General features: G+C 40.4%; 1 protein-coding gene across 1 annotated transcript in view; it reads left to right on the top strand.

Moving 5' to 3' along the window:
* nek11 (NIMA-related kinase 11) overlaps positions 1-14,190 on the top strand; it is an 84,038-nt gene that overhangs the window by 61,757 nt on the left and 8,091 nt on the right. The window contains exons 15-16 of the mRNA XM_010884640.3: positions 3,519-3,579; positions 7,498-7,594. Of these exons, the coding sequence (XP_010882942.2) occupies positions 3,519-3,579; positions 7,498-7,594 (158 nt within the window). The remainder of the gene's footprint in view (positions 1-3,518; positions 3,580-7,497; positions 7,595-14,190) is intronic.

Here is a 14,190-nt window from a genome sequence, read left to right as displayed (position 1 = left end):
ATGTGATCTTCTGGAATTTCTTTTCTCATTTTGTCTCTCATAGTTGAAGTGTACCTATGATGAAATTTACAGGCCTCTCTCATCTTTTTAAGTGGGAGAACTTGCACAATTGGTGGCTGACTAAATACTTCTTTGCCCCACTGTATATTTTCAAGGTTATGCTGCAGGTCTCACCTGCTATGAGGCCAAACCTACAGGAAGAAAAAAGCTAATTTAACGTGTTTCTTGCTGCTGAAAAACATGACTCCTTTTTTGTCCTCAAATCAAAGGAAACACTCATACTTGTTTATTCATCAAATTCTAAATTATTTTACTTTTTTTATGCAAAGATTCCCATTTAGCATTTTTCTCCCCTCTCCACCAATTCCAAAAAAATACATAATTCCCCTCCCATTTCCCACCCCTAAGCCCTCCCTCACAAGGGGATATCTCAAGGCTACATTCAACAATACAATCTCATCCCACTGCACTATTAGGGTAGGAAGGCCAAGCTAGATTAAAACTATTTGTCACTGTTGTGGAGAAAAGACAGAAGAAAAGGAGAAGGGCAGAATAGGACGCAGCAATCAATGAAAACCAAAGAAATGTACAGAAATGGGAGTTATCAGCCGTGATAGAGCCAAAGAGAATCCAGTGGAGGGCTTTGAGTAGTTCTCTCATTAGAGCCATGCGCTTTTAAAGTTTATTACTAATGATGCACTCCAGGTTTGTTCAGGTTTGTCCTGCATGAAGACAAATTCACCGCCAAATTCTTTAGTGCTGTTGCAGTGCACGGTGCCATTCCCTCAGCTTTCATCTAAAAGCTCATTCATCTCAAACTCTTCTAGCTCCGTGGAGACTGTGATGCCACATCCGTCCCTTTGAATTGTCCAGTTGGTTAACAGCAGCATAGTGAAATGGGGGAACCCACTGCCACATACATGATAGCCAGGGTCTAGCACACGCTAAGGTCATCCTGGCGCTGCTGTCCCCTGGCCCATAGATTCTGTAGGAACTGGGTTTATTCTTAGTTGTTACATAGAGGGATAAAAGAATGTTTATACAGCTCCGGAAAAAATTAAGAGACCACTGCACCTTTGTCTTTCCTTTCCAAAAAACTTGAAAAGGAAAGTTTTGAGTAAGGAACAGAAGCTTTCAATTTGCAGTTGTCCCTTCATTTTAACCCTTCTGTTCCTTACTCAAAACCTTCCTTTTCAACTTTTTTGGAACGGAAAGAAAAAGTTGCAGTGGTCTGTTCATTTTTTATGAGCTGTATATATAAGCATGATATAACTGTTACTGTTTCTTGGGGATTGGCATTCCGTACTTATATCTGTTCCTCCGTTTCCATGGAGACAGAAAAGGTGCTGGACAGACCATCCTAGGACGTTGCTTTATAACATCAGCTACCCCAAAGTTAACTGTTAGATGGTGGGGGAGTCTGGTGAAAGCTGGGATTGTATCTTGAGAAATGTACTATGACTGCTGAATAAACATCGAAAAAGCTTCTAACCCTGATTCATTCTCTCACCTACAGTACAGTTAGGAATTGCAACCATTTTCATACACAGTCCCCTTATTTCAGGGGCTCAAATGCAATTGGACAAATTAACACAATCATAAATAAAATGTTCATTTTTAATACTTTGTTGAGAATCTTTATCAGGCAATGACTGCTTGAAGTCTGGAGCGCATGGACATCACCAAACATTGGGTTTCCTCCTTTGTGATGCTTTGCCAGGCCTTTACTGCAGCTGTCTTCAGTTGTTGTTTGTTCAGTGGACTTTCTGCCTTAAGTTTTTTTTTCAGCAAGTGAAATGCATGCTTGATCAGGTTGAGATCAATTGATTGACTGCCATGCATGCCCAAGCCATCACACTGCCTCCACCGTGTTTACAGATGACGTGGTATGCTTCAGATCATGAGCCGTTCCAAGCCTTCTCCGTACTTTTTCTTCCCATCATTCTGGTACAGGTTGATCTTAGTTTAATCTGTCCAAAGAATGCTGTTCCAGAATTGGGCTGGCTTTTTTACATGTTTTTTTTTTGTCTGATCTGACCTTTCTATTCTGGAGGCGTGTGAATGGTTTGCACCTTGTGGTGAATTTTCTCTTGTGAAGTCTTCTCTTTATGGTATACTTGAATAATGATATGCCTACCTCCTGGAGAGTGTTCTTCACTTTGCTAGATGTTATGAATATATATATTTTTTTACCATAGTATGTATCCTATGATCATCCACCATTGTTGTCTTCCATAGACATCCAGGCCTTTTTGTGTTGCAGAGCTCACCAGTGCATTATTTTTTTTCTCAGAATGTACCAAACTGTTGATTTGGCCACTCCTAATGTTCCTGCTATTTCTCTGATGGATTTTATTTTTGTAGCCGAAGGATGGGAGCTCCTTTGACCGCATGTTGTGGGTTCACAGCAACAGCTTCCAAATGTCACACCTGGAATTAACTCCAGACCTTTTACCTGCTTAATCTATGAAGAAATAATGATGGAATAGCCCACACCTCTTCTTGAAACAGCTTTTGAGTCACTTGTCCATTTACTTTTGAAAAAGAGAGCGCTACATATTAAAAGTGTGTAATTCCCAAAACCTTCCTCCAATTTGGATGTGAGTACCCTCAAATTAAAGCGAAGAGACTACACTTTAAGCCCATATTCATTATTTAACTGTAACTTGAATATATTTTGGTAAACAGCCAAAATAACAAAACTGTATACAAATCTACATGAACAACTACTAGTGTAACGGTTAAAAATACATAGATCTAACAGCTACTACTGAACGAGGAAAAAGTTAGTGGTACAGTGTTGACCTGGGCTCATGGAGTGGGGGATTCTGGGATGTGTGGTTTATGGAAACAGTACGATTCTTTATTGCTGCCTTTACAGCGATGGGTTGAGAACAACAAGCTGAAATATTTGACAGAGTCAGAGGAATGCCTGCAGAAACTGCAGTTGTTGTTTGTGTGATTGTTGCTGTCATGTTCAGTTCACTGACCTCGAACTCTTGACATGCTCAACCTCTTGTTGTGTGGTGGGACCGTGTAGATATCTGTCTGGATAATGCTGTTTTAGTTTTCCTTACGTGCTGGAATGAACGCATTCTCTGGCCTTCTTTGTTTGAGCTCACAGTCACAAGCCAACACAAGGAATCACTAGAGTGCAACGAAGCAAGAAAACCATTAAATTAGCAGCCCCTACAAACCTAGATGGTACTGGCCAATTTCAATGCATCCATGGTAATTGCTAATCAAGGATGCATTGGTTGAAAAGTAAAAGGTGTGCTGTAGTTTGAAGACGCTAGGTGTGTGAAAATGCCAGACCACTAGGCTAATCCACAGGCCGCAAGTCAAGCAGGTGTGTTTGTTTTTTTTACCAGTGAAACATTGTCAGGATATTCTAGAACATACAAGTAAACTGTAGCATGTCTTGTGATCACCATTTCGCCATTTCATTACCATGATATGATAAATTATCCTAAATAGTTGAATGTGAACTCTAACCTCTGACCCCTGTTTGTCTTCAGGACAGTGACATGGAAGCCATGATGAGGCACATGGAGCAGGTTTTGGAAGGCGAGTTTAGCGGTGAGTTGGAAGACACAATTAGACACATTATACACAATTACACACATTCCTCACATGCACAAAAGCGTGAGCACAATCAGAAACAAACATATCAACCAAGAGATCAATAGACTTGTTTTAATTATATAGTGGAGTGGTAAGCACGCAGGTTGGTTCTTGGCAGTAAGTTTTGATGTAGCTGTTGCCTACCAATGTTAGAGATATTTACTTGTTTCCAAAGTGTAAACACATATTCCCATGGACTGTACCGGAGGGTCTGTAGTCTTATAAGAGCATGTCATGTTAGAGCTTTGATCAGGTAATTTATTTTAAGACTATTTAAAGAAACTGCATTAGCAGTACGGGATGTACTGTAATTACCTTCATATCAATGTCTGAGTGGAGGGCTTGAATTGTTTTCTGCATCTCAGTAGTTCTCTCTACATTATGTATGCTCTCTAACCCTATTAAGGTTCTTCTGTACCAAAACTTTGATGTTGTGTGTAAGTGTACATCTTCCTCTTTCACCATCCATCATACTCACCAAAATGTTTCAGTGGATTCCCTGTCAAGTTTTCCTTTTTTACTTACTAAATGGAGCACGTCTGGTTGCCCCAATTTACAAGTTCTACATTTGATTTCTTAAAAAATGACCCATGTTCTTGCTTGAATACTGTATGTCCTGCCACAAAAAGCAGTGCATTCCGTTAAATATAAATATAATGGTGCATTCGATGTGGTACAATACTCTAAGGTATGTATGCATACATTTACTCTGTATGTGCATATTTTGGGTCTTTATAGATAGATTTGTTGTTCTCTGTCTGATCTCTATACTGAGCCCTACAACTAGTATTTCCAGCTGTTCCATGGAGTTTTATATTTATATTTTATATTTATATACCCCAGAGCTCGATTATCCTGCCTGCAAGACAATGTGACATCATATAGTAAAAATAGCTCTTTATGTTTGTGGGAGAAACTTCCTGTATCTTTCATGGAGTCCAGACAAATCTTCCAGTATGAGAGATTGATGTTGTAACCCCAAGCTGGACTTAATGGAACAACAGGCTTGGCTGCAAGCGGTAAAGGAATTATACATTTAAATAATCCTGAGATCTTTAAAGAAATATAATCCACAGGGGTTACTATTTGTCAACATATGTATGATAGCTCTGCTTCCACCTCAAGTTACTCTAAGAGAATAGTTATTTTTGTTCTTCCACGAATAATGACCTTACTACTATACAAATGATATCCACATCGACATACAGTAGAATAATTTATGAATATATATTTTCCAATGCAAAATAAAAGATTCCTCATAAAGCATTCTCCTGAAATCATATTTTAAAGAACAAAAAAAACTATCCAACCTAAATCAGGACTAAATCTTAAAGAAATGTTTGTATCGTATAACCCTAAATACATAAAACCAAGGTATGTCTGGCATCTATACAGAATTCAAAACTACCCCAGTATAGTACTCAAAGGCTCAGACCACCTGAAATACCATCCATATTAGCTAGCAGTTTATTTACCAAACCTTAAGTGCACTCAGTACTCTTAAGGTGCTTTGTTAAACAAAGTTCTACTTTGTAGATTGCGGGAATGATCTGTGTAAAATATAAATAATAATCCAATAAAAATCTGATAACATACCAAAGAGAATTCCCTTAAAACTTATTGAACATGAAGCATAAACGTCCTGATGAAATGTGCGATGTGTGATGAAATGTGCTTCCAATCATGGCTCCCATTTGTTAGCAGTCTGGCTCCTTTACACAGTCCACTGTTAGCCGCACGCTCTCGTGGAAGGTTTCATGAAACATTATAGGGTATAATCTCCGTCCCCTGGGCTTCCGAATCTGATACCCAGGCTATTGAACACTATTAGCAACCCCAATAACCGCTGCTTTTATTTCAAACAAAACTTTTCAAACTGTTAAACTTGCTAGAAATCTCATCAGTCACACTTCACACATTTCTCTTTATTCTTTCTCATTCCTCTCATTACTTAAAAAAAATATCATGGCAATAGTTATTTTAATCTATCATATCTACTTTTTCTGAGTTCCTTACAATGTGTTAAATAAAATAGGTCTTGTGAAATGTGGTAGTTGATCAGAGTAAAAGGATCTGGAAAAGACAAAGTCATGAAACTTTTTCTGAAACATATTTCAGAAGTTGCTACAAACTAATGAATTCCTCAGACTCAGTAGCCGATTAAAAACAAGCCAGTCTTTGTGGTATTGCTGTATGATGCACACAAGCTTTAGATTTTCTTTCTAAAGGTTTAGTGAAACACGAACACCTAGGTCACTCAAACATGGATTTGTAGGCTTGAGATTGTGTGGCTGTGCTCTAGTGTCTGACCTTAGACTGTTCTCTCGAATGAGTCCTTTTCTATACGTTCAGTCAGGTTGAATATGTGATTTTCAGGTAACTCCAAATCACCTCAGGTGAGTTTAATTCCGAAGTAAGGAAGAATCACCTTCTTGAAATCAAATTATTTAAACTTCTTCTACAAGGAGACAATAATATTTGGATTTGTGTTTCAAGATAATATTTAGTAAATTATTCAGATTTCAGATTTTCTAGAAGAGAATGCATTTGAATTAAGTACAAGGGTGCCAATAACTATCGCTTTTGTTTTTGATCTGCTCTTACAAATACAGTAAGGACCTACTCAGTATCACACACACACGCACGCACGCTCTCACACAGATACCCCCCCCCTATGCACATGCACAGTTTCAGGGTTGTGCACGCTCACACACACAGACACACTTAGCTGGCCCAGTGAACCATGAACCTCATGTCAGATCCTGGCAGCTCCTAGATGCAGCCGCCTGTCAGCTCACCTGTGCCGAGGCTGTACTCTCAGGCAGCTGCTTTTGTTGAATATTGGCCTAGATAAGTCTGGAAACTTGCACTGATGAACTTTCTTCCAACCCAGTTCCAAAGTAGTTGCCTCTGTGACATTGAGTTAAAAGTTTCCTTTAAATAGTGAAGTATTATAAGCTTAATCAAACATACACGAGAAGTGATCAGTTAAAGAGCTGCAGGCATGCGGTCAAGAAGTAACAACTTTCTGAAAACTATTAGAAACTACATTTTGCATTTGGAAGTGTACAGAGATGTTATCTGTCTCTCTTGCTTTCTCTCTTTTTCTACTCTATGTTTTTGTGTCAAAGTGTGTAATTAAGGACATCAATGAAGGATTTTCAAGATTCTGAAGCACTTCCTCTCTCTTTACATAAATCAGCTTTTTAATAAATCATAACAATGCAAGCTCGAGCTGCAATCAGCTAAATGCAAGGTGCGTACGGGTGTCTCTAAATTATATTGATTAAAACAACAACAGTTATTTTTTTATTCCAGTGGAACTTTTTTGCGATTATGTATAACATGACTAGTAGGCTCCACTTGTCAATTGAGTGATTGGCCCAGAATAATATGCGAATGGCAGCAGCAGCTCCAAACGATTTGATCATGTGTTGAGCAAAGGCAGTTTGAGTAGATTTGGGTTCTACAAAGTTGTGCTCATCTGTGATAATCTATTAATTACATTATTATTATTGAACCGTGCAATAAATGTCAGTTCTCAACAAAAGCATTTTTTTTCTGTGTGAAGTTGCTGGTCGCTGCACTTCTCCTGCACTGCTGAACCAAAGAACCACTTATTAACAGCTCTAATAAATCCTGCCGTCAATCTTACTGAAAAGAGTCACCGAAATGCAACTGACAGGGATGTGATGTGTGAGTCACTGGGACAACTCATACAAGGAGCTCCTGTATGACAATTTGCTTTGTCCGTTTGAACCATTCTTAATAATTCTGCAAAGAATTCTGTGATTATTTGAGATAATATTAGTTTAAGCTTTACATTTTCACTGTTATCGTGTGCGTCCTCAGTAATCCCAATGTCCTTTACAGTGTCTGATGCAGTGTCCGCTAAGGACCAAAGACAACCCGTTGTGCCAGCGGTAACCAACAGCACCATGATGGAAACCAGGATTCAACGCATGAAAGAGTGTGTATAACAACCCGACCTCCCATGTGACCTTTTATACGATTACAAAACTCTTTGTGAGATTATTTAATCAAAAGTGCATTACATCCGGTCTGAACTGGCCTGGTTATTAGCTCTAGAAATATAACAGACCAGCTGTGTAAGGCCCATGATATACTTTACATGGTTTGGAGATGCCTGGGATGTTGGGAATGTGCTTTAATAGAAACCACCAGGGACGCAAATGATATCTGCCACCATTTCACACGCAGCATAATTTCATGTAGTGTACATCCATAAAATAGGTCAATTATTCTCCTAAATACACTGCTTAAATTAATTAAGGGGCATTCATTTGACTGGAAATTGTGGACTTGATTTGGGATCCAACATTGTTTTCACAACACGGAGGACATTCCAGCAACTCACCAACAGCAGCCCTCGTGGTTATCACAGAGCAATAAGAACTGGCGTTTTGCATAATGGTGACATGTCTTGAAAAAGTTCACTGCTTGCCACTGCGGGAGCGCACAGCAGAATGTCTGGCCGTGCTTCACTTACGTTGGAAATGAATGGGAGCGACGCCTCCACAGCGCAACTGGCTAAAATGGGGGACCTACTTACAAAGCAGACTGTTATAAAAATGCATGAAAATAGCCTGAAATTAAAACTGACTATCTGAACTTCAAGTCATTATGTAATTTAAAATCCGAACTGCTAGAATACCGAAAAAAATATATACATTTGACACGTTTTACGTCTTTCTAAATGAGTTCACTTGAATGTATTTTCTCCTTTTCACCTAATTTTACCTGCAGGTCCCTTACATACCAGAGGTAGGCATTAGAGCACAATCACTAAAATATGTCTATGCTGCCAATGCCTCCCCCCATCCTGGGTTATTCTGGACAATTTGCCCCCGACCCTTGGGCAACCACATTTTAATACATTCTTAGTATTGATCTGTCATAAATTAAAGTAAGATTAAGCTGATTTTCTGACAGTCTGTTTCCCTGTCCCTCTCACTGGTTTCCCTATATATCGATCCACCCTCTGTACTGTCTATTGATCTGTGTTGTACACTTTTATGGACATCACACCAGCCAGCGGTAGCTGTGGGAGAGGGGCGGCCTGTCACTTTGCTGTCTCCCCAGTAAGGTGGACGCGTGAGTGGGGGTGTGAGAGAGTGGTAGAGCCTGACTGCTGGCCCAGAGGCCCAGTCAGCCATTCTCCTGTAGAGTACTCTTGACCTCAAGGGAGCGACAGACAGAGAGACAGACAGGAGGTCATGACATAGGGATGTGAAAGGGAAAAACGGAGAGAGAGAGAGGGGAGAATAAATAAATACACTGAGCCATGATATTCACAGAGATCGAAGCGTAGACCAGCTCTGGTGTGATTGCGGGGATGGGTGTGTGGGGTTTCAGTATACCAGCTGTTCCCAATACTCGTCCTTGGGACCCAAAGGGGTGCGTGTTTTTTGTTTTTGCCCTAGCACTCACACACCTGATTCAGATTAAAGACCTGATGATAGGTTGATTATGTCAATCAAGTGTGTAAGTGGTGGGGCAATATATGAATCAGGTGCATGAGCGCCAGGGCAAAAACAAAAACATGCACCCCTTTGGGTCCCGAGGACCAGGATTGGGAAACACTGCGACTATACAGTTAGAAAAGTGGCAATGGGCTCCTACCTGGAAAACAAAGCCCGTCTCTTCAAGGATGTGGGCATCCCGCAGCATCTATCATGGTCATTAAAGAATGACAATGTCCCTTCCTGCACTGTAACATGTGGCACTGCATCTCGGTCAGTCACACTCACTTGTTCATGTCAATACACTTTCAGTTGCGATAAAACAAAGAGTGAGTTTCTGACAGGTCCTAGTTTATTAATAACATAAGCCCATATCCTGTGGAAAGGAGAATTAGACCCTGCCAGATCCCTCACAGCTACCGCTTCATAGAGGCTAGCCCTGGAGAAGGAGGAGAGGCGGAGGCGAATGGGATGAAGTGAGGGGGAAGGAGGAGAACAGGTAGCAATTTAGCGCAGCTGCATCTCTCATCATACTGTAGCTGTTCTGGCTACAGGATGTTTGATTGTGTGTCATCAAAACTCTAGTCCAATGTATGTAACTCTGTGTAAATGAGAACCTTCCTGAGCCTTCTCAAAGCAGACACTCCTCAATCTAATGTTCTTTTCAACATTATAACAATTATATTATTGTGTTGTTGTAAAAAAAAAAAAGCATTACCTTAATGAACTAGGAAGTTCAGCAAATAAAATGGTCTGTAATGTATAACAACCGATAGCTGGGATGTTGCTATAGCCGATTATGACAGCATTTGGTAAATTTCATTTGAAGGGGTACATATTTACATTGTAATTACATTTAGAATTACACTGTAACAGATACACTCATCTAAAGGTTTATTAGGAACACCTGTTCAATTTCTCATTAATGCAATTATCTAATCAACCAATCACATGGCAGTTGCTTCAATGCATTTAGGGGTGTGGTCCTGGTCAAGACAATCTCCTGAACTCCAAACTGAATGTCAGAATGGGAAAGAAGCGTTTTTGAGCGTGACATGGTTGTTGGTGCCAGACGGGCCGGTCTGAGTATTTCACAATCTGCTCAGTTACTGGGATTTTCACGCACAACCATTTCTAGGGTTTACAAAGAATGGTGTGAAAGGGGAAAAACATCCAGTATGCGGCAGTCCTGTGGGCGAAAATGCCTTGTTGATGCTAGAGGTCAGAGGAGAATGAGCCGACTGATTCAAGCTGATAGAAGAGCAACTTTGACTGAAATGACCACTCGTTACAACCGAGGTATGCAGCAAAGCATTTGTGAAGCCACAACACACACAACATTGAGGCAGATGGGCTACAACAGCAGAAGACCCCACCGGGTACCACTCATCTCCACTACAAACAGGAAAAAAGAGGCTACAATTTGCACGAGCTCACCAAAATTGGACAGTTGAAGACTGGAAGAATGTTGCCTGGTGTGATGAGTCTTGATTTCTGTTGAGACATTCAGATGGTAGAGTCAGAATTTGGCGTAAACAGAATGAGAACATGGATCCATCATGTCTTGTTACCACTGCGCAGGCTGGTGGTGGTGGTGTAATGGTGTGGGGGATGTTTTCTTGGCACACTTTAGGCCCCTTAGTGTCAATTGGGCATCGTTTAAATGCCACGGCCTACCTGAGCATTGTTTCTGACCATGTCCATCCCTTTATGACCACCATGTACCCATCCTCTGATGGCTACTTCCAGCAGGATAATGCACCATGTCACAAAGCTCAAATAATTTCAAATTGGTTTCTTGAACATGACAATGAGTTCACTGTACTGAAATGGACCCCACAGTCACCAGATCTCAACCCAATAGAGCATTTTTGGGATGTGGTGGAACGGGAGCTTCGTGCCCTGGATGTGCATCCCACAAATCTCAATCAACTGCAAGATGCTATCCTATCAATATGGGCCAACATTTCTAAAGAATGCTTTCAGCACCTCAATGCCACGTAGAATGAAGGCAGTTCTGAAGGTGAAAGGGGGTCAAACACAGTACAGTTACAGTATAAACGTGTGATGTGAAATATATATTTACCAAAGTGCAACAACAAATTATTGTTACCATTCTTGTTACATAATTTTACAAAAGCTGAATCCAATTCTGTAACAATTGTCATAACTTTGTCTTTGACTTTTTTTTAATCGTCAATCAATGTGGTTGCAAGCTGATCAACTAGATCAGCTAGATCAACTTGGGTCAGTTTAAATAAAACACTAATTTCAGATGTCGGTTACTGCCTGCCCAGATGTATGTGATCCACTATGACATCCTGAACCCTTTTTGCTAAACTAGTTGGAGGTTAAACACTCTAGTCTAGTACATTACTGAGTGCATCTAATTGAACAATCTAAGAACTAGTTTAAACATTGTGTAGTTACTTATGAGCAATTACAACACTATACTAACAATAAAATCATCACCAAGTCAAAACAAAATAAAGGTGAGCTTCTGCTTTAATTCGCTTTACTGTACAAGGACGAGCTTGTGATTCTAGACACTCCACAGTGTTACACTCTGGTGTTCTTTTTTTCATTGTTTTTAGACCAGGTTGGACACAATTTGCAGAGTGTTGTCTGCTATACTAATCTAGTGAGCACCAGTGCATCAGTTCCCAAACTTATTTACCATTTCTTTTTCTTTACCATGGACATCCCCAGGTTTCCCATTTGAGGATACCTGGTTTGTGCCATAGCTATGCTGTCATTTATATTGTGAATTACTGTGGAGGGCATCCATCAGCCTGAAGAGTTCCCTTGTTTGTTCGAATTGTTGCAAGAGGGGTCACTGGATTGCTGGATAGAGATAGGATTTTATTTTTATCAGCCAAAGTTTCTGTCAAGTGGTTTAGGTGATGCTGACTGTGAAATGCAAATTGGTATCACAAATTTTGTATTTGTGTTTGAGAGAGTGACATTTTGAATTTATATTTGACATTGTAGTAATTTAGCTGATCTTCTTATCCAGAGCTACTTGTACACACATTATTGATTGCGTACAGAGGGGGTAAAGTGATTGAACTGAAAGCTGGGGTAGATAAGTTGGCTCTGGTGATATAAGGCCCATATTGGAAATATATCTCATTCAAAATGACTTACATAAGCCATTTGGGTTAAGCACCTTGTGGTTAATGGTCCTCCTGTCTAAACATGAGGCCATATTGCATTTTGAAAGCCTGCGAGGAGATCTGTGGGGGGGTGGGGTGCTGAGAGTGTAGTGAGCAGGAGAAGGAGGAGAGAGAGAAAGACATGCATTAATCATTAATCACATTTTGAAGGCTTTCATTTTCAGATCTGTGCCTGATTTGATTAACATGTTCTGTGAAAGACATCTATATCATGTCTCTGTGGAATAAGGAGGTAGATTAGGAGATGGAGGTGGAATGAAATAAGGTAGTGGATAAGGATATGGGTGTGTATAAGGAGAGTGATGGGGAACTAGAGAAGGAGGTAGAGTGGAGGAAGAAGGTGGACAAGATGAGTGAGGTGAATTAGGAGGAGGTGGGATGGAGGAGGGTCAGTGAGTGAAGGAGAGGGAGCAGAATAACGTCCATTGTAGTCATTTTTTATTATTTTTATTGTTATTAAACCTTTATTTCAACAAGGAACACAGACTGAGCCCAATGTTTGTTTTATATCTGGGTCCTGCTTATACAGGTTAACACACTGGGACTGGCAAGGTCTGAGCTGACCCTTAGGTGTAGTAAACAAATGCAGTCCACCTGTTTTCGGAGCATACAGTACATATATTTATCAGAAGTACAAATCATGTATTACTCTGGAGCTTTACATACAAGTCATGTACAATCAGAGCATGCCTGACGTACCACTGTGGAGGATTTACGTACATCAGATACCCTAACCCAGGGATCTAGCGACCATACCCAGGGATCTAGCGACCATACCCAGGGATCTAGCGACCATACCCAGGGATCTAGCGACCATACCCAGGGATCTAGCGACCATACCCAGGGATCTACCGACCATACCCAGGGATCTACCGACCATACCCAGGGATCTACCGACCATACCCAGGGATCTACCGACCATACATAAGGCCCTTCAACACATGAAAACATGTAGCTTATTTTAAGTTCTGTGCTTCTGTAATTGCACAGAAAACACAAAAACAAAAATCAGTCAAAATGATCAAAGATGGGCAACGCAAAAATAATGAAAATCCGTTAAAATCTGTTATATCCGGCATCACAGAGACTCAACAGTAAAATTTCACAACTGACGTCCATCAGTTGTAAACAGTCAGGTGAATTGTGGGTACGACAACTCATTGCCAAGTTCACCATCATCAAGTTCACAGAATGCCCATTAGAATGCCCTTTAGATTGCCTTTCAGAATGCCCATTAGAATGCGCTTTAGAATGCCCATTTGTACCCAACTGTTATCCCACTTATTGTGTATGGTGTAAAATACACTCTACTTAATACTTGTACATTTTCTGCCCTCCTCTATTTGCCTTAATTGCACATTTATTATTGCAATTTGTACTTGCATTTGCCTTTATTGCACATACACTCACCTAAACTGATTATTAGGAACACCTGTTCAATTTCTCATTAATGCCATTAACTGATCAACCAATCACATGGCAGTTGCTTCAGTGCATTTAAGGGTGTGGTCCTGGTCTAGACAATCTCCTGAACTCCAAACTGAATGTAAGAATGGGAAAGAATGGTGATTCAAGCAATTTTGAGCGTGGCATGGTTGTTGGTGCCAGACGGGCCGGTCGAGTATTTCACAATCTGCTCAGTTACTGGGATTTTCACGCACAACTGTCACGGCTTCGGAGGTTGAGAGGAGCAAGGAGGAACCGGAGAAGGCGTGATGGAATTATAGTTTAATATTTCTATATCCCAGTGAGAGAAATCAGCATGAGCTTTGACACAAAGCGTTGAACAGCTCTTCATATGGCAAGAGACAATTACACACAAAGACAGGGGGAGCAGAGGGAACATATATACCGGGGGAAACAGCGATGATGAGGAACAGGTGCACAAACGAGACACAGGTGAAATG

Source organism: Esox lucius, chromosome 20 (genome assembly GCF_011004845.1).
Source record: "Esox lucius isolate fEsoLuc1 chromosome 20, fEsoLuc1.pri, whole genome shotgun sequence".
NCBI lineage: Eukaryota > Metazoa > Chordata > Actinopteri > Esociformes > Esocidae > Esox > Esox lucius.
This window is presented reverse-complemented; position numbering and strand designations above follow the sequence as displayed.